This window comes from Prunus mume, linkage group LG7, assembly GCF_029339155.1.
Source record: "Prunus mume cultivar Tortuosa linkage group LG7, ASM2933915v1, whole genome shotgun sequence".
Lineage (NCBI taxonomy): Eukaryota > Viridiplantae > Streptophyta > Magnoliopsida > Rosales > Rosaceae > Prunus > Prunus mume.
Window position 1 is genome coordinate 3070311 of NC_142704.1, and position 20784 is coordinate 3091094.

The 20784-nt window shown below is 37.1% G+C and overlaps 3 protein-coding genes across 4 annotated transcripts; all 3 read left to right on the forward strand.

The window, feature by feature from the left end:
* Positions 1 to 1460: 1460 nt before the first annotated feature.
* Positions 1461 to 5781, forward strand: LOC103337676 (crooked neck protein, putative / cell cycle protein). 2 transcript variants are annotated; one of them, XM_008240845.3, is made up of 8 exons: positions 1461 to 1613; positions 1885 to 3059; positions 3179 to 3244; positions 3836 to 3980; positions 4081 to 4299; positions 4767 to 4986; positions 5096 to 5291; positions 5439 to 5781. In XM_008240845.3, the coding sequence occupies exons 2-8, from the start codon at positions 1903 to 1905 to the stop codon at positions 5557 to 5559; spliced, it is 2124 nt and encodes a 707-aa protein (XP_008239067.2). In that variant the 5' UTR covers positions 1461 to 1613; positions 1885 to 1902; the 3' UTR covers positions 5560 to 5781. The 2 variants fall into 2 exon arrangements, with proteins under 2 accessions (XP_008239067.2, XP_088897199.1); XM_089041073.1 differs by having other exon boundaries at positions 1466 to 1613; positions 1781 to 3059.
* Positions 5782 to 6972: 1191 nt separating this feature from the next.
* On the forward strand, positions 6973 to 12465 carry LOC103337675 (uncharacterized). Its single transcript, XM_008240844.3, has 3 exons — positions 6973 to 7110; positions 7957 to 8135; positions 9791 to 12465. Exons 2-3 carry the CDS (start codon positions 8045 to 8047, stop codon positions 12199 to 12201), a joined length of 2502 nt encoding a protein of 833 aa, XP_008239066.3. The 5' UTR covers positions 6973 to 7110; positions 7957 to 8044; the 3' UTR covers positions 12202 to 12465.
* A 1326-nt stretch (positions 12466 to 13791) lies between these two features.
* LOC103337674 (uncharacterized) lies at positions 13792 to 20240 on the forward strand. The gene is made up of 4 exons (XM_008240843.3): positions 13792 to 13951; positions 14325 to 14405; positions 15278 to 15441; positions 15605 to 20240. The coding sequence occupies exons 3-4, from the start codon at positions 15348 to 15350 to the stop codon at positions 19978 to 19980; spliced, it is 4470 nt and encodes a 1489-aa protein (XP_008239065.2). The 5' UTR covers positions 13792 to 13951; positions 14325 to 14405; positions 15278 to 15347; the 3' UTR covers positions 19981 to 20240.
* The last annotated feature ends 544 nt before the right edge of the window (positions 20241 to 20784 follow it).

Sequence of the window (20784 nt, forward strand, 5' to 3'; positions counted from 1 at the left end):
TCCCAAAGTTCTAGCAAAGAAATCAGTGATGGACTCTCCTGATTTCATTTGTAGAGTTTCAAAGTCCCTTGTTAGAGTTTGAAGCACTGCACGCTTCACCCTCTCTGACCCTTCATACTTCTTCTTCAAAGAATCCCATATTTGTTTGGAGGTCTCCTTCTCGAGTATAGTCTCCAAGATAGATCGATCAAGTGCCTGAAAAAGGTAGTTTTTCACCTTCAAGTCCTTCAGCTTCAGTTCAGCAACCCTCTTTTGTTGTTGTTCACCAACACAAATCCCTCTCAGGCGTCAATTCCTGATTCCACAAGATTCCAGTATTCCTTTGACTTGAGAAAATTTTCCATCAACATGCTCCAATGGTCGTAGTGACCATCAAAACGTGGAATCGCTGGTTGAACAAAACTCTCAGTAGCTTTGTCAGTTGCCATTGTTTCTTGTCTGCAAGACACAATCTTTCACCTTTTCAAGTTTGTTCAGGAAGGAGCTCGATACAGATGTTGAGAAACTGAAATTAACTTAAACAATTCTTTGAGCAAACGTATTTCACAGCCTTAAGATACTGCAGTTTTCCTCTCTTATATATATATCTGAAAAACAAAGTTTATAAAATAACAATCCCACAATAACCACTAACACACAACATGTGCAGATTTTGTGGAGTTCAACTACCTTAAGCAACGGAAGCAAATCTGAACGTGGTGAACAAACTAAACCACAACTTCTACATTCTAGGACTCTAGCTTGACTTCATTTCAATTTATGGCAATTGAAGATTTTAGTGTTTAGATTTATGTGTATCAAATTTTGTAAATGACAGAATTTTATAAATGACACTATGAAAATTGTGAAATGACTCCTATTTTAGTGGAAATTAAACTTGAGAACTTGATGCCCCAATTTTCACAATTTTTTCCACACATCATTTAATAAATTCTGAGCTTAAATTACTAAACAATGGAATTGTCAATTTCTCCTAATAAATTCCCGACTTTTAGTTAAATTCTGAGTTATTTTCCCTTATCCAAACAGAGGATAATGTGTTTGGATTAGGTATTTTGAAGTGATGGAACTTCAAAATGATGAGATTTTGAAATGAGAGGACTTCGAAGTGATAAATTTTGAAATGAGGGGATTCACAGTAATTAATTTAGTAAAGTCACTTGTTTGGTTAATTACTTAGTTATTGAAATATAATTAGTTAATTTCTTATAAATATGATTTTTTTTTTCAATAAAAAGTAAATAAAATGATTAGTTATTGAAATATAATTAGTTAATTTCTTATAAAAATCAATAAAAAGTAAATAAAATGATACACATTGAGTTTTTCTAAACCTTAGATTTAGAATTTTAGTTGACCAAAAAAAAAAAAAGATTTAGAATTTTAGATGACCACAATTTCCTTATAGCAATAGGGGGAACGGGGCCGTTTTGAATAAATAGAAAAAGCTAAACCCATGAAATTTTATGCGCGCACGTTCCCCGAGTCCCTTCTCCTACACGAGGCTCTTCGAGCACCCTTCCCTCTATTTCTGAAACCCTAACGGCCATTTCTTCTCATCTCTCCTGCAAGTCTGAACTCTGCAACTGCGAGACCTTTTAACCAAAATCCAGGTAAAACTAAAACCTTCTATTCAATACTTGGATTCTAATTTGCTTTTCTTGCTCTTGTAAAATACGAAATTAAGTAATTAATACGAATTCTATACAATAAATACCATTCGAAGCATTGAAATTACTTCTCCAATTGAAATTAACAATATTTTCTGTCTGTTATTTAGATGCGGAGATATTTGCTGAACTTAATCGCCTGCTATTGATGAATGCAGAAAATTTGCAGAACATTGTGAATTTTTAGATTTTGACTGCATTATATTTGTTCCAGGCGAGTAAAACCCTAGCCATGGGTTCCTTCAAGGACGCAGACCCAACCCTAGGGTTCTTAACCCGTAAGGATACTGAGGTCAAGCTACCACGACCCACTAGGGTTAAGAACAAAACCCCAGCCCCTGTTCAAATCACCGCAGAGCAAATCCTCCGTGAGGCACGTGAACGCCAGGAGGCTGAAATTCGACCTCCCAAGCAGAAGATAACTGATCCCACTGAGCTCGCTGATTATCGTCTCCGGAAGCGCAAGGAATTCGAAGACCTAATCCGGCGTGTGAGGTGGAATGTCAATGTCTGGATCAAGTATGCGCAGTGGGAGGAGTCCCAGAAGGACTTCAAACGTGCTCGCTCTGTTTGGGAGCGTGCTCTTGAGGTTGATTACCGGAACCACACCCTGTGGCTCAAGTATGCCGAGGTGGAGATGAAGAACAAGTTCATCAACCATGCTAGGAATGTGTGGGACCGTGCTGTCACGCTCTTGCCTAGAGTTGACCAGCTGTGGTACAAGTACATTCACATGGAAGAGATTATAGGGAATGTGGCTGGTGCTCGACAAATATACGAGAGGTGGATGAATTGGATGCCAGACCAGCAAGGCTGGCTCTCCTTCATCAAGTTTGAGCTTCGGTATAATGAAGTGGAGCGTGCTAGAGCGATTTTTGAGCGGTTCGTACAATGTCATCCGAAAGTTGGTGCTTGGATTCGGTATGCCAAGTTTGAGATGAAGAATGGTGAGGTTGTGAGGGCGAGAAATGTATATGAGAGAGCAGTGGAGATCCTGGCTGATGATGAGGAGGCCGAGCAGTTATTTGTGGCTTTTGCTGAATTTGAGGAGCGGTGCAAAGAAACTGATCGAGCAAGGTCTATTTATAAATTTGCGCTTGATCATATACCCAAAGGAAGGGCTGAGGATTTATATAAAAAGTTTGTGGGTTTCGAGAAGCAATATGGAGATAGACAAGGCATTGAGGATGCGATTGTGGGAAAGAGGAGATTTCAGTATGAAGATGAGGTTAAGAAGAATCCTCTTAATTACGATTCCTGGTTTGATTATATAAGGCTAGAAGAGAGTGCTGGAAATAAGGACAGAATTAGAGAGGTTTATGAGCGAGCTATTGCTAATGTTCCTCCGGCTCCAGAGAAGCGGTATTGGCAGCGCTACATTTATTTGTGGTATGTGGTACATATGCTGAGTCTTGGTTAATTAGTGATTATGCTTATGATTTGAATTCCTTGCTGCTTCTTTTGTTTGAATAATTGTTGCTGATTGTTTGTTTCTTCTGTAATGTTAGGATCAATTATGCACTATATGAAGAGCTTGATGCTGGAGACATGGAACGTACACGAGATGTATATAGGTATGCCTGATTTGTTCAACTATGGTTTTGTTGATGTACATAGAGATTATTTTATTCCTGAACCCTGCCATATTTTTCTTTTGCAACTAGTCAATTCAATAAGGATACGTGAATAATAAATAAATGTCGTTCGTCAGTACATGATTTGCTGCTGTGCTCTGGTACTGAAAAAAAGAAGTTATATTTTAGATGTTTGTTTTATTAGGATAAGCTTGAAAAGTATTACCCAAATGCAACTCATATTTTACATTTGAATAATTTAGGTAACAAATTTGTCCCTTTGGCTAACTTGTATTTACCATTTTAGTTTGTCATGACAGTGTTAGGACTGATGAGCTTGTCAGTTTTGTAGTAATCATAATTTCTTGTAGTTAGTTTTTTAAACATGTTTTTGGTGCACAATCATTTTGATGGTTTACAATTTGGAGATTGTGCAATTCATACTTCAATTATTCAGTGAAACTTTTCATGCAAACTAAAACACATTATTGACATGTATAGATTTTCATTTGTTTCCTCTGATATTATTAACATGAGTGGACACATCCTTAAGACATTGACCAGACTTCTCACGAGCTAGAAATTTTGCAGGGAATGCCTTAAACTGATTCCTCATAGGAAGTTTTCATTTGCAAAAATATGGCTTCTCGCTGCCCAGTTTGAGATACGACAGCTGAATCTCAAGGGTGCACGCAAGATCCTCGGTACTGCAATAGGCCAAGCACCTAAAGATAAGGTAATGTATATTTATCAATACATATATTCATTATAATCAAGTCCATTTAACAAGTCAAAATGTATTGTTAAGTATTCATAATATGCTACCTTAAAAACAGATATTTAAGAAGTATATTGAGATCGAGCTGAACCTTGGGAATTTTGATCGATGTCGGAAATTGTATGAAAAGTATCTGGAATGGTCTCCAGAAAATTGCTATGCATGGACCAAGTATGCAGAGTTAGAGAAATCGTTGTGTGAGACAGAACGAACCAGGGCGCTTTTTGAACTTGCCATCGCCCAACCAGCACTTGACATGCCTGAGTTGTTGTGGAAGGTATAAGCATAGCGCCATCCTTATTTATAAACATATATAAGCTACAACTCTTTTTGGTTGAATTTTGGTAGTTTCTTCTGGAACACATTTACCTTTCATCATTACATATAATATACCATGCTTGTTAGTTGCACCGGTTCCATGCACAGTTTTGGTTCTTGACTCTTAAAACTTGAGTCGGAAGAAATAATAGAAGCAACACCATTTTGGGCACCTGTTATTCTCCTTCACATTGAAGTACATTTCTTTTATAACCTATCTATGGATTGTTTTGTCTCCATCGCTTATGTTTTGAGACAGAGAAACAATTTCTTTAGCTACTGAATATAGGAACTGTGACTTGGTTCCAGGAAAGTTTCAAGATAATATATATTTGTTGACGAAGGTTGATATTATTAATTTGTTCAGTACAGGTTGATATGACAACATTATATTTGTTACTAATTTGATTGATAATTTGATAACAGGCATACATTGACTTTGAACTATCAGAGGGTGAATTTGAGAGGACTAGAGAACTGTACGAGAGACTCCTAGACCGGACAAAGCACCTGAAGGTGTGGATCAGTTATGCGAAATTTGAGGCGTCTGCTATAGTGGAAGATGGTGTGGATTCAGATGCGGCAGAAGATGAGGCCCAGGATTATCCTCGTGAACAAAAGGAGCAATGTGTTCAGCGTGCTCGAAGTAAGCAGTTGTATAAAAGATAGAATCTTAATATGATAGTTGGCTAATTTATAGTTCCTCTACAGTTGAGAAAGTCTCACCCTTAATTTATGTTTATCTGTAACATCAGGGGTTTTTGAGAAAGCTCTCAACTATTATAGAACTTCAGCTCCTGAGTTGAAGGAGGAAAGGGGCATGCTGCTTGATGAATGGCTAAATATGGAGGCTTCCTTTGGGGAGGTAGGTGATGTTAGCTTAGTCCAATCTAAGCTACCAAAGAAACTGAAGAAGAGGAGGTCAATAATAACTGAAGATGGGCCTGCTGGGTACGTGACCAACTCACACTTTTCGTTCTCTTATTTTACTTACTTGTTTATCAAAATGTGGCAGAGTTTTGATTTTATTGTGTTCAAATCCATTTGGTGAGCTTATTTTCTTATTGATATGTTAACCAATGTCTTGGAACTTGGCAGGTATGAGGAGTACATAGACTACATGTTCCCAGAAGAAGCTCAGACATCAAACCTCAAAATATTGGAAGCGGCCTACATGTGGAAGAAGCGGAAGGTTTCCTCTGACGACGACGAGGACTAAGATTTTTTGTTTTTTTTGCACTTTGTAGCTCTTCTTTACTGTGTAAATACGGAGAAGTGTTGCTGAACTTGTTTAAATCTACAAATGCATCTCATGGCTTGCGACTTCCCTTTAAAAAGAAGACAAAAAGAAAATAAAAAAAAGGGAGAGAGAGAATGGTAATTGTACTTTGGCTAACTCCTGCAGTGATTTTGAAATGATTCTTGCACAAGTGCCTACTGATTTGAATCGTAAAGGTTACAAATGGGCCCTTTTTGCCCTTATCTTGCACTTACAAAGGGGTCCCCATCATATGCCCTTATCCATTTATCAATGGTTTCTGATGCTGGTGAGGTCATTGAACTGTCTACTCTGCCCCTGTTCCCTTCTTGCACTTTGCCTTTCATGGTTTCCTCCTTTCCCATTGATTTTGACGTTTAGACCTTCCAGCAGACAGTGATATATGATATAAACTACAAAATAAGATTATGGTGTTTCATGGCCGTAATTATTGGAGTTACAAATGGACACAGAACTGGAAATATATATATATATATATATATATGGACATAGAAAATTAGAAATACCCATTAAAACTCATTTGAAGTCAGACAACCCACTAAGCCCATGTGTCTCATTCACAAATTCACAATCACATGCTCCCTGTCTTTTCCATTGGCTGATTATTATAAATTTATTTCATAATTCTTCTTTGCTTAATTGAAATTCTTGAACCCGACTAGGTCTAATGGTACATCTCGTTTCAACATTGAAAGAGATTCCAAATTCGATTATTTTCTCTTTTGTCAATAAGAAAATTTAAAACTTGGTTAATGCCATGCTTAAACTGGGCGAATGCCTTCATGGACAAATAAGGCTCATGATAAATTTTGTGCATACACTTATACTCGAAGGATATTAATTGAATCCGAGATGAATGGTACGACAATCATTTAGATTTATGTATGAATTTTACACATACATCAAAGACAAACACCGTAAATTTATATTCATAAACAATTGACAATCGCTCATTCGTGTCGTGTGACAACCTTTTAAATGAGAAATGCTTCAGACGATAAAATCGCACAAGCAAATAACAAAACATTTTATAAATAACAAAGAGAAGCGCGAATAGCTCCACCATGTTCTGTAGAGAACATTCTTATAAGCAAAAGGGGTTTAAGGCGGCGGGAAATAACGCACGTGGCACTCAGAGAATGAGTATCTGATACTGCCAAGTGTTAACCTCTCGCGCTTTTTTGGTCCTGAGATAGCGAGAAACTGAGACATTGATTTCCAGTGATTTTTTGTGGTAATTACAAGCAAAATCGAAGGGTGTTTCCCTCAAAAGAAGCGCCAATATTTCGTTCTCCATGTAGGACAAAGGAATGAACAGTAAAAAAACACAAGGGAGTTACAGTTATTTCCTATGCCCCTTTCAATTTTTACCTCCCAAAATTTCTGGTTTCTTCTCTTTTTCGTTTTTTTTTCTCCCAAAATTCAGCTTCATTTCAATAGATCAGCTGGGTTCAGATAATCGGCCGGGTGAAAATGGCATTCCATTTGCAGGTAAATTTTTATTTTTACAGATAAATTTCTGGTAAATATTTGCAGATAATTTTTTATTTTTACTGCATGATTTGATTTAAAGAGGGAAGGTAATTATTTGCCTTATTGATCACTTAATTGTGAATAAAGATTCAAATTGCAATTTAGTTTTTTTTCTCTCTGATTTGATTGTATCCATCATCTAGCTGCTATGAATTGGTAAATCATAAACTTGCTTAAAAGCTAATTTTTCTTAATTATGTCCTTCTTTTTTAATCATTAAAAAAAATGCAATTGAATGCCAAGAAATAAACTTCATCTTGTCTAAGCTGGAAAGAAAATTAAAAATTAAAAAAAAAATCATATTTTGGAAAACTTAAGAGCAACAAGGGAAAGGTAAGCACCAACCCAACATTTCTTTAAAGCTTTATTGAAAAGGGGTTCAATCTTTCTGATATTGGTAATAGCTAGGGAAGAGGTGTCAATTTGCTATATGTAAATATGGAGGAAAAAGCTTTTCCTCTATCTTGAATTTGGTGGCCCTATCCTGTTTCATAAAGTTGACATCTCAGACCTAATGCTTCTTATAGGGACAACTCTTGTTTTTTTTTTCTTTTGCTGGATACAAAAGATATTCTACTTTAATATAATCTAAACTACGGGAGGGGGATTCAAACTCGAGTGCATAGTGGAAAGCATCCATCCGCTCTAACCGACTTGTCTAAAGCCTTAAAGTGCCCTTTTTATTTAATGAGATTTTATTTTGTATTATTTAAAAAGAGGGAAGTTGTGGGGAAGGGAACAAAGGAGGTTATAGCAGAAGCTTAATTTGGATTGAAACTAATTTTTTTCTGGTTTGTTTTTCAGGTCTTCAATATGCTGTGCTCAGGATGTATAGTGCCTTGTGCTTGTGTGTGCTAATTTATGAGTATTTACTGAAATATCCAAAATAGATATGATAAAGCATCGCTGGAGGGAGCTAGCTAAGTCCTTTGGGAATCATGTTGATCCTGAAAAAACGGAACAATTGAAGAGGACTAAATCAGGTGCAACTTCTCTCCTATCAACCTTGATCTTTGAATAAAATGGTGGTAAAAAAATTAGAAAAGTTGATAGATGTCAAAAAATCCAACCAATAATTGGATTTAGTCCTCGAATTATTGTTTATTGATACAAGTCCCTTGATTAGTTTGTCACGTATATTACATTACATCTTTGACATGTTGATTCAAACTTTTGTATTTAACTTATTTATATTTAAAAAAATTTGTTCCTATTATATCCCTATTGTCTAAAATGAGTAAGATGAGTATATGCCATTATTTTTATTTTTGTTCACCCTATGGTAGATGTATAGTATATATACTCTTGTAGATTAATTATCCTATGGTGTAGATATATTGTCATATTGCCTATTGCATAGGTATATATATATTTGTTTTTTCATATTTTAGACAATGAATAATAGTATGGGAGTTTCACTAAAACACCCAAAATAGAGGTTGAAATTATAAAAAAACCCAACACCCAAAACACTTTATAAACACACCCAAAACCCATCATTACACACACTCAAAACTCATTTATAAACACACCCAAAAAGTTGACTTTGGGGTTGATTTTGGGTGTGTTTCTATGTTTAAATAGTGCTTGGGTTTTTTTATAAATACATGTCTAGGATTGGGTTTATTTATAAATTTGTATAATAGTATTTTATGTACCTAACTTATAGGTAGTATTCTAATTTATGTTCATAACTTTTAGGTAATACAATTTATTACTAAATTTTTTTCATTGCTAATAAGAACACTATTTACCTGTATGTTAGGTACATAATTTAATGTGGATGCTTGCCTAATTGATTAGTATAATATGTGGGCCTTTACTTTAATTGATTAATTTGTATTTTATTAGGTAAATATTATCAATGAAAGAATTCCAAATTTAAATTCTGAAATTTAATTACAAGTAAATTATTCATTAAATTTAGATTTTCAATGTTTTCCTTATGTACCTACCTCAAAGGATAAAATCGACACAATAAAAAGAGTAATAAAAGTCAAAGTACCTACATCTAAAATCAAAAACACGTGGACTAAACTCAATGACAGCTAATCGTTTTGAACCTAGAATTAAGAACCCCTATAAAAATTAGATGTATGAATCTCGAAACATAATGCATTTCAATGATGTACTTCGAAGCCACAACTTTTTGATATTCTTGGGGACTTGTAAAGCTTTTTCGCCTTGCAAATGTATAATATAGTATCAAGTTCCTGTTTCTGCTGTGCTATCATAAAGAACCAAACCAAGAAAGCTTCTGCAACCGCGTCGAAAAGATCAATGACTCATTAGTATTTCTGAACTTGGTCATCGACTCATCGTTTGTTTGAGTCGATGTGGTCTTGCAGGCAGATTCAGTATCTCGAATTCAAAATAAATGGCACCAGTTTTTCTGAAAATTCCAGTACTGCAGTGCTGGCTATGATGGCTTTTATCATTATCAAAAACCATTGTAGGATTATAAATTAATAGGAGTCTGGTTGTTGCCCTTATATGTCGTTACCATTTTCGCACAATGATTATGTGCTTAAATTTGAATTCCCTCCCTGATTTTGAGAGTTGGTATATATTATTCTTTTCTGTTGGCACTTCTGTTGATGTTAGCTTTTTTATTTAGAAGATTTTATGTTATCTGCAGAAATTGAAAACAATGTGACAAGGATCTTCAAGCTTATAAAAAATGAAGAGCAAGGAAAGAAAGAAGACAGTCGAAAAGATTCAAAGAATGAGTCGGAACTTGTTGGACTCATTGAGAACTTCTACCAACAGTACCAGTCACTATATGCTTTGTATGATCATCTAGTGGGAGAGTCAGGGAGAATTGTTCGTGGCAAAAAAGAGAGAAAAGGTTTTGCCTTGTCTCCCTCCAGCTCAGATTCTGAATATTATTCCTCAGAGGACGTTGAAGGTAACAATGCCAAATTGGAAAATGAGCATCAGAAGTTGGCAGACAGCATTAAGCACGAAGCTAACACTGAGAATTCGGGAGTAGCTGATCTTAAGCAAAAACTGGTCTCTAGAAATGAAGAAAAGGAAGCTATAAATTCAGAATATATGGAAGCATTGAGAAAAATAAGACAAGCAGATAATATAGACAAAGATCTCAAGAATGAAATGGATGAAAGAGTAAGGGAACTTTCAGCTCTTGTTGAAGCGCACGAGGCTCATGGGAACGAATCATCAGCTCGGGTGAAAGAGTTAGAGGGCCAGTTAACTGGCTTTAAAATTGAGTTGGAATCCTTGTGCTGTCAGAAAAGAGATTTGGAAGCATGGAAAGAAGGCAAGGCTGCTGAAGCTAAACAGCTAGGAGAGAAAAATATTGGACTGCATGCTCGGGTTTTGGAACTTGAGATGGGTTTAAAAGGAAAAGAAGATGAAATATCTGATCTCCAGAAGAAACTCAAGGAAAATGAGGACAGTTCAGCATCAAAAGTTTCAGACTTGATGGCACAGGCCAGCAATCTGCAAGTTGAAGTTGATTCGTTGCGTGCGCAAAAAGGTGAACTGGAACAAAAGATGGTGAGTAAAAAAAATGAATCCCTGGCTCAAGTGAAGGCCTTAAGGGATCAGATCAATGGTGTGCAGAGGGAATTAAAGTCCCAACGCCAGCAGAAAACCGAATCAGAAGCACAACTGGACAAGAAGAACAAAGAAATTTCCAAACACCTGCTTCAGATAGAAAATCTGAAAGAGGAACTAAATAGAAAGGACACAGTTGAAATGAAAATGATGGATGAAAGACAATGTCTTCTTGAGAGGATGAAGGAGTTGGAAATGCAAATGGACTCTCGACGCAGCCAAAAGAAAAATTTGGAAAAGCAGATAAAAAATAGAAACCAGGAGACCAATAAGTTGAGACAGGAAAATGAGGGTCTGCTTTCTAAAATTTTTGAGTTGGAGAGAACACTGAATGAGAGAGGGGATGAGTTTTATGCTCTTCGTAGAGAATGCGAGGATGGAAAGAATGAATCTTCTACTCAACTTACGGATTTAACAACACAGGTCAGCAATTTGAAACAGGAATTGGATTCCTTGCAGACTAAGAAAAGCCACTTGCAGATTGAGAAAGAGAGCAGACAATATTTTGAAAGGCTGGGTGAGATGGAAAACCAAAACAGTAAATTGACAGGAAAGATAGCCCGGATTGAGAGAGAGAACAGAAAATATTTGGACAGACTAACTGAGATGGAAAATCAAAACAATAACTTGACAGTTAAGATTTCCGAACAGCAGCGAATTCTTAAGGAACAGGAAGATACTATCAGGAAGTTCAATAAGGATCATAAACAAGCTAAAATTTGGTTTCCGTCGTCCAAATTGAATCTACAAGTAGCAGAAAGGAAGATGGAGGAATTGGCAGAGAAGTACCGGATTAATATTGAAGATAACGTCCGCCTCTTGTACCAGAGAATCCGAGTAGCAGAACAAATACACAATGAGAACAAAGAAGGCTACAAGAAGATGAAAGATTGGTATGAGACAGAAATTAGAGGTCTTAAAGAAAAGCTTGCAACTTATGAAGATCCGGCCAGAAAGATGAAGGAAATATCAGAAACAGCAAAAAACACATTCCAAGATGGACTGGACTTGGTGGTACTGAAGTTTGAGGAGCGCCATAAGAACTTTCTGAACCAGATTTCCAAAATGTCGAATGATCTCGAGTCTGCGAAAACGTGGGTTACAGGGACAGCAGGTGAGATGAAACGATTAAAGCACAATGTAGAATGCTTGGTCACACAACTGAATGAAAAGGAAGAACAAGAGGGTGTGTTAAGAGACAAAGTTTGTGAGTTAGAAGCATTGGCAAGCAAGGAAGCTGAAGAGAAGTTGAACATGACGAAAGGCTTGAGCCAACTTGAGGAGCAGGTGGGAAATCTGGAGAGGAAATTGAAGGACAAGGATGAAGACTTATTGATCCTTGGAGAGGAGAAGAGGGAAGCCATAAGGCAGCTCTGTGTCTTGATTGATCATCACCGGAGCCGCTACGATGATCTTAAGGAAGTAGTCTCAAAGAGGTCAGCTGCTGCTAGGAGCAGGGCAGTTACTTAGGCTCTAAGGCAAGGGCCATTGTTATGATATGTTTGTTTAGCATTATATATAAACCTTATTCAATTTATTCATTCCTTCCCACAAGGAAAGTGGATGTGTTGCTTAGCATTGGTTAATAGCTCACCAAAAGAGTGGCACAAGCTTTCCTTATTCATGATCTACATTGAATTCATGGGACATATGTATACATAATTTCTCATTTTTGAATTTAACAACTGTCGTTCATGAGATTTGAACTCATCACATCCTCCAACAAAATAAAGACTGGACTCCATTAGACCAAATGATCATCAACAAAAGTGTATATAATTTTCCGAGTTTTCGTCTGAAATGACTTCAATAATGTGATCACTCAAAGTTTCACTTCTCTTTTCCTTTTTCTGTTATTGGAAGGATTCAGGATTGAATTACCTTAAGCAAACGGACAAGCACCAAATAGTGAGTCAGTTTCCTATGTAAATTCTTCAAAGACTATTTCTCCACATCTCTGTCCATCATATCAATTTATTCCCCAAATTTGTTTTGTCCCATGTTGTCAATTTTGCAATGACATTATTTAATGTACATGGGTCATGCCATCTCCGTTTGAACCTTAAAACAACATCAAGACAGCCTACTTTAATACGATTGGAAGAACAAAATCACCGTTTTGAAGCAAAAAATAATTGGACCTCATTCTTTTTATAAACTTTAACTAAATTTTTTGCAGATTTTTTAATGTCTTCAATCCTCTCTTGGACTCCATTGCAGATATGGGTCATAATTGTCTCGAATTTTCTAGAAGCGAATTATTTATAGGGATGATAATTTCTTCCGTCAACCAAAAACTTCCCCCAAATCTGTTAATTCATTTAACTTGAGCTACAAGTTCTTTAGTTTTTCTTTTGAAATGAATTGTGTTACTTCACATTTTTATGTTGTTATACAACAAATTGTGTAGTTAATGTATAATTTTCTTCTAGATACCAATTAGACCAAATGAGGAGGAGGTTCGAACTCTTGAGCGCGTATAATGTAGGTTTTTTTTTTGGGTTAAGAATGAAGGAAGTGGAAGTTCTACTCAAAACTAATTACGAGTATAATGTAATTTACGTGTGCTATTCGACAGGATCCCATTTAACCCGCTAAGTAAGGATAAGAATGGGAACAGCAAACCCGAACCCGTCATACGTTGTCGGTATCCCTAACTGAAAGTTGGATCATTGTCCAAAACCACAGTAAGCCCATTCCATCCCTCTTTTTCTTGCAATTATTGCGTCATACATACTCTCCAGGCCGAAATGGGGAGAGAGAGGAACAACAGAAACAATAACCACCAAACGAGAGCGGGAAACTGACTGACGTGGCAAGAGCTCACGCGTCATCAAGTACCCAATAATTTAACACTATTCTCACGACACAATCATTATCTCAACTCCCGAGACTTTGACCGCAACGCGGACGAGAAATTCAATGGCGTTAAATGCCAGCTAGAATGGCATCGCCGTAATTTTCTTCCAACCCAGAGGGCAAATACAGAAGTAGAAGCTCCCAAAGATTCCACCTTCTGAAATTTGAAGCTACAAATGGCGTACCATTCGCTTTGAATTTTCTAATCCAAACAAAATCTCTTTTCAGCTTTCTTTTTCTTTTTTTCCATTTTTTTTCGAATTTCATTTCCATCTCTCTCTCGCTCCCTCGCTCATCGGAGAACTGGAACTCTTCTCTCTCTGCTTGATCGTACGATTCGAGAATTGTCTCTGACTTTCAGGTGATGATCTTTGACTCTTGCAACTGCTTTTCTTCTCAGAATTCAAGTCCACTGTTTTTACAGTAGAATTTTTCTTTAAGTTCTTGATCAGATCAACCATCTTCTTCGATGCAAGAGCTGAATTCTGCATGCTTGATTTTTCTTTTCCTTCATCCTCTGATTACTCAGTCGCTTGATTTTAATCTTTTGATTAAGCTTGTTGAAGATAATCTGAAATCTGATCAAAATGAACTCTGTTCGTAATTGAATTGGTTTTTCATTTTCTGTCAGATTAGAATTCTTCATAAATTGAATTGATATATTTAGCTGTTTGGTTCAGTTTGTCCCTCACTCTGTTCATAACTCAGATTTTTCATCTACTTTTTTGTCTCAGCGTGGTTGATAGGATGAGGTAAGCAATTCTTGACGAAGCTTCCTGGCGACGACTTGAAGAAGAAGTAAAAGAGAATATAAGGTAAATAATTTCTTACCGTATTTGACTGTCAGCTGGGTCGAAGGGCAAAGCGGTAATTGTGTAATTCTTTAGTTGTCCGAGGGTAAGAACCGGAATAAGAAAAGTATTGATCTCGGTTTTTGCGACTTTAATATATTCTGGAATTTGTAGAAAAAATTGTCTGCCTTTTTAAGTTTCTTTCTAGGAAGGAAATAAACAAAAAGAACAGCTCATTTTTATTTTATTTTGCGTGCATACACAGAACAGCTCATATTTTCAGGTATATGATGATAGCTGTCTTTTCTGGATCCCAAATCAGCTTATGGGGGATTTCCCTTTTTAAAAATATGACGTGGCATCAGATTTTGGACTTTTACTAATTTGGATTCAATGATACATTTAAAAAAGCAGAGCCTTGTTTTTTGTTTTTAATTTTTTTCTCATGCTTAAGAGATCCATGATTCCATGTTGGAGTTAAAAAAACAACTGGGAAGGTTTCAAGCTAGAACATGTTGATATATATAAGAAAAATCCCATCATAAGGAAAAAAAATCGTAGATTTAAATCTTTATATAAGGAAAAAAATCCCATATAAAGGATACTGTTCACACATTGAGTAAATTGTCTGTTGAACTCTCTGAAGAATGCTCATTTATCACAATAAAGTTTTGCCCTGTAACTGTATCTGCCCTAAATTTTTATTGTCCGGCATTCCTTTTTCCCTTATGGTAATCTTTCAGTCGTTGAAATACACTATCTATTTTCATCTCAGGAGTTGACCTTCATCATCATGTTATATCACGTAGTCTTGGGGTAGTTAGGTTTATTTTTAAATTAAAATGGGCTTATGCTTCTGCTATGATTCAAAAGGAGATCGTTTTCTTGTGTTTCAGACTTTGAGCTGGAGATGGATATTGCTCCGTCTTAACTCACACCTGGTAGGGAAGTTTGGAAATTGAAGTGATGACAAAGCACCGCTTGAGGGAATCCATTAAGTCCTTGTTTGGAAGTCACATCAATTCAGAGAAGCATGAAGAGCTGAAAGGAACTAAAATAGGTAAACCTTCTTGTAGAATTCTTCTTAAGGCTTTGAGATGATGACATTACAGGAACTATTGAATGCAATTTTGAAATGAACTTCAATATGATTACATGTTTTGATCTTGCATCTCATACGATCGAACAAATTGGAAATTTAAGAATTTTTTGTTTGATTGCAGGTATTGATGACAAGGTGAATAAAATATTGAAGCTTCTAAAAGATGAAGATCTTGAAGAAAAAGATGCCATCTCAGTAGAGAACTCCAAAAAGGAACCTCTTGTTGAGCTAATTGAGGATTTCCACAAAGAGTACCAATCACTCTATGCACAATATGATCATCTAACCGGAGTGCTAAAGAAAAAAGTTAATGGCAAACAAGAAAAGGACAGCTCATCTTCATCAAGCTCAGACTCAGATTCAGAGTATTCTTCAAATGACAAAAGCGGTAAAAATGGACTGTTGGAAAGTGACTTTCAGAAAACTGATGGGATCAAACATGAACTCGAATCAGCACATCTAGAAGTTGCTGACCTGAAGAGGAAATTGACAGCTACAAGTGAGGAGAAGGAAGCTTTAAACTTAGAATATGAGGCGGCTTTGACCAAGATAGAAGAAACAGAAAAAATTGCCAGAGACTTGAAGACTGAAGCTGAAAGGTTAGATGTTGAAAAATCTCAACTTTTGGCTGGGAATAATGAACTAAATAAAAAACTGGAAGCTGGTGGAAAGATAGAAGCTGAACTGAATCAAAGAGTAGAAAATGTGGAAAGAGAGAGAGATAACTTGATTCAGGAGAAAGAGACTGCTCTGAGAAGGATAGAGGATGGAGAAAATATTACAGCAGAGTTAAGAACCATGGTTGATCAGCTGAAAGATGAAAAAGTAACCCTTGAGCAAGAACTAGAATCCGTTCAAGGGGAAGTCTCCAATTTGAAGCAGCAGCTGGAATCTGCAGAACAGCAGGTGTCAGATGTGAGCAAAGCTAAGGAGGAAGAGACCTTGAAAATTTTGGAAATGTCAAATGAAATTCAACAGGCACAGAACATGATACAAGAACTCACGGTTGAATCTAGTCAACTAAAGGAGAAATTGGGTCAGAAAGAAAACGAATATTCAACTCTGTCTGAGAGGCATGAGCTGCATGAGAACAAAACCTCGGCTCAAATAAAGGGATTACAGGCTACAGTGACAGGGCTGGAACTGGAACTAGAATCTTTGCGAGGTCAGAAAAGAGACATGGAAGTGAAGATTGAGAGCAAAGAAACTGAAGTTAAACAACTGGAAGAGGAAAACGCAGGACTACAAGTCAGAATTTCAGAACTTGAATCAGTATCAAATGAGAGAGCAGCTGAACTGTCTGCTCTCACAAAAGAACTTGAGGATAACAATAGTGAATCTATTCAGCTAAAGGAGAAATTGGGTCAGAAAGAAAACGAATATTCAACTCTGTCTGAGAGGCATGAGCTGCATGAGAACAAAACCTCGGCTCAAATAAAGGGATTACAGGCTACAGTGACAGGGCTGGAACTGGAACTAGAATCTTTGCGAGGTCAGAAAAGAGACATGGAAGTGAAGATTGAGAGCAAAGAAACTGAAGTTAAACAACTGGAAGAGGAAAACGCAGGACTACAAGTCAGAATTTCAGAACTTGAATCAGTATCAAATGAGAGAGCAGCTGAACTGTCTGCTCTCACAAAAGAACTTGAGGATAACAATAGTGAATCTATTCAGCTAAAGGAGAAGTTGGGTCAGACGGAAAAGGAGTATTCAACTCTGTCCGAGATGCATGAGCTGTATGAGAATAAGACATTGGCTCAAATAAACGGATTGGAGGCCCAAGTGACAGGGCTGGAACTGGAGTTGGAATCTTTGCGAGGTCAGAAAAGAGGTATAGAAGTGAAGCTTGAGAACAAAGAAACTCAAGTAAAACAACTAGAAGAAGAGAATGCAGGATTACAAGCCCAAATTTCAAAACTTGAATCGACATTAGAAGGGAGAGAAGCTGAACTTTCTGCTCTCACAAAGAAACTTGAGGACAGCAATACTGAATGTAGTCGGCTAAACGAGCAACTGGGTCTCAAGGAAAAGGAATATTCAACACTGTCTGAGAGGCATGAGCTGCATGAGAACGAAACCTCGGCTCAAATAAAGGGATTACAGGCTACAGTTTTGGGGCTGGAACTGGAACTAGAATCTTTGCGAGGTCAGAAAAGAGACATGGAAGTGAAGATTGAGAGCAAAGAAACTGAAGTTAAACGACTGGAAGAGGAAAACACAGGACTACAAATCCAAATTTCAGAACTTGAATCAGTATCAAATGAGAGAGCAGCTGAACTGTCTGCTCTAACAAAAGAACTTGAGGATAAGAATAGTGAATCTATTCAGCTGAAGGAGAAACTTGAGAACAAAGAAACTCAAGTAAAACAACTAGAAGAAGAGAATGCAAGATTACAAGCCCAAATTTCAAAACTTGAATCGATATTAGAAGAGAGAGAAGCTGAACTTTCTGTTCTCACAAAGAAACTTGAGGACAGCAATACTGAATATAGTCGGCTAAATGAGCAACTGGGTCTCAAGGAAAAGGAATATTTAACTCTGTCTGAGATGCACAAACTGCATGAGAATGAAACATTGGCTCAAATAAAGGGATTAGAGGAGAAAGTTTCGGGGCTGGAACTGGAGCTGGAATCTTTGCGACATCAGAAAAGTGATTTGGAAGTAGAGATTGAGAGCAAAGAAACTGAAGCAAAACAACTGGGAGAGGAGAATGCAGGACTACATGCCCGAGTTTCAGAGCTTGAATTGATATCAGAAGACAGAGAAGCTGAACTTTCTGCTCTCACAAAGAAACTTGAGGACAGCAATAATGAATCATCATCTAGAATAGCAGATTTGGCAGCACAGATCAGTAATCTGCTAGCTGACATAGATTCTTTGCGTGCCCAGAAAGTTGAATTGGAGAAACAGATAGTATGTAAAGGTGATGAAGCATCAACTCAGGTCAAGGGCTTAATGGAACAAGTAAATGTATTGCAGCTAGAATTGGAGTCCCTACTCAGCCAGAAAACTGAATTGCAAGTGCAGATTGAGAATAAAACTCAAGAAACTACAGAGTACTTGATACAGATACAAAATCTGAAAGAGGAGATAACAAACAAGATAACGGATCATCAGAGGATTGTGGAAGAGAAAGAGAGTTTGACGGCAGAAAAGAGAGACATTGAGATAAAGGTGGACTCGATACACAACCACAAAAGTGAACTTGAAGAGGAGATAAGAACTAAAGTCCTTGAGAACGATCAGTTGAGAGCAGAAATTGTGGAGCTAAAGGATCAAATTTCTGAATTTGAGAAGAAATTAACGCAAATGGAGGTCGAGTTCTCTTCTCTCCGGGAGAAACATGAAAGTTCTGTGAACGATGCATCTGCTCAAATAGAAGCCTTTGTGTCACAGGTTAACAGTCTACAACAGGATTTGGATTCATTCCAGACCCAGAAGAAGCAGATAGAGTTGCAATTTGAGAAGGAGAAACAAGAACATTCAGAGAGCCTGACGCTATTGGAAAATGAAAAAGCGGAGTTAACGAGCAAGATCACCGATCATCAGAGACTGCTGAATGAACGGGAGGATTCATACAAGAAGTTAAATGAGGAATATAAACAGCTTGAAAGTCAGTTTCAGGACAGCAAGGTCAATCGAGACTCTGCAGAAAGGAAAATTGAGCAAATCGTGCTAGAATTCAGTACAAAAGTTGAATCGAAAGATCAGATAATAGCTGATTTGGAACAAGCAACTGAAGACCTGAAAAGAGATCTTGAAGAAAAAGGGGACGAGCTTAGTTCTTTGGTTGATAATTCCCGGAATACTGAAGTTAAGCTGCGGTTGTCAAACCAGAAGCTCCGTGTTACAGAGCAGTTATTGGCTGAGAAGGAAGAGAGCTTCAGACGCGCAGAACAAAAGTTCCAGGAAGAACAAAGAGCACTTGAAGACAGAATTGCTACATTGTCTGGTACAATTTCTGCAAACAATGAAGCCTATCAAAGAAACATCACGCATATCTCAGAAAATGTGAACATTTCTTTGACTTTATTGGAATCTGTGATCAAGAAATTTTTGGATGACTATGCAAAGTATGAGAAGTGTATTCTAGGAACAACAAGGGAGCTTCAAACTGCAAAGAACTGGGTTGCGGAAACAAATGGTGAAAGAGTGAAGTTGAAGGAGGAGGTAGGGGACCTAATCGAACAACTGCGTGGTAAGAAAGAAGAAGCATTGGTGTTCAGAGAGCAGGTTGAGAAGTTGAGGGCAACTGCAAGCGGGAAGGAAGTGGAGAAGGGGGGTCTGATCAAAGCTGTGAAACAACTTGAGAGGACGGTAGAGGACTTGGAGAAGACGGTGGGAGAGAAAAATGAGGGCTTACTAGGATTGGCGGAGGAGAAGAGGGAAGCCATAAGGCAGCTGTGCATATGGATCGAGTATCACCGAAGCCGGTATGATGATCTCAAGGAAGTGCTCTCAAAGATGACTGCTGCAAGAGGCCAGAGGAGGGCTTAGTTTCCTCGTCCTTGGGGATAATTATCTTTTTTTTCCCTTTCCATTGCAGTATGACCATTTTAGTCTGTTGCGTCGTGTAATTTTTTTTTTCTTGATTGATTCTTTTTTTTTTTTTGGAAGGCTAGTGTTGATCAAACATTTTAGGTAGAGCTTGAGCGTATCAGTAAGTATGCGCATGAATTTGGTTGTAAATTTTGCTGCTGCTTTTTTCTCGTCCATTAATGCAGCATGTATAAAATGCAGATGGCTCCCTTTTTTTATTCGAACACTTTATAGTGTGAAATATGAGAAAAAAAAAAAAAAAAGGAGGAAGAAGAAGGAAAGATGTCTAAAAGTTCAGAAACTTTTGGTACCTTCAATTTTGTTAGTATCATTGTATGAAATATCATAAACCAAGAAGTATTGCTAATAATCAAAAGATGTCTTTTCAGATTTTTAATTTTTTTCTTATTGTGAAAGTGCAAACCGTAATGTTGCATTTGGATTTACGGATTAAAATAAGATTTGAATTTATCATTAAGTTTTAACTTATTTGTGTCAACTGTTACTAAATCTTAAGAAAAATAATGATTTTTTTGGATTCATCAAACAGCCAGGTGGCCGATAATATAAAAGCAGGGACTCATGCCTATACCAGGGATACAACTTTGGTGCTATCCTGAGCCAATCATCTGTTGCCAATGGGCTTGGATACCCGTGCCCTTGAGAGGCTTGGGATACCCCCGTGCCCCGCATATGAAACAAGCTCGTTATCTTTAAATGTAAATATTGAAAGTTGACTTGCACAAAATAATCAAACTTTAA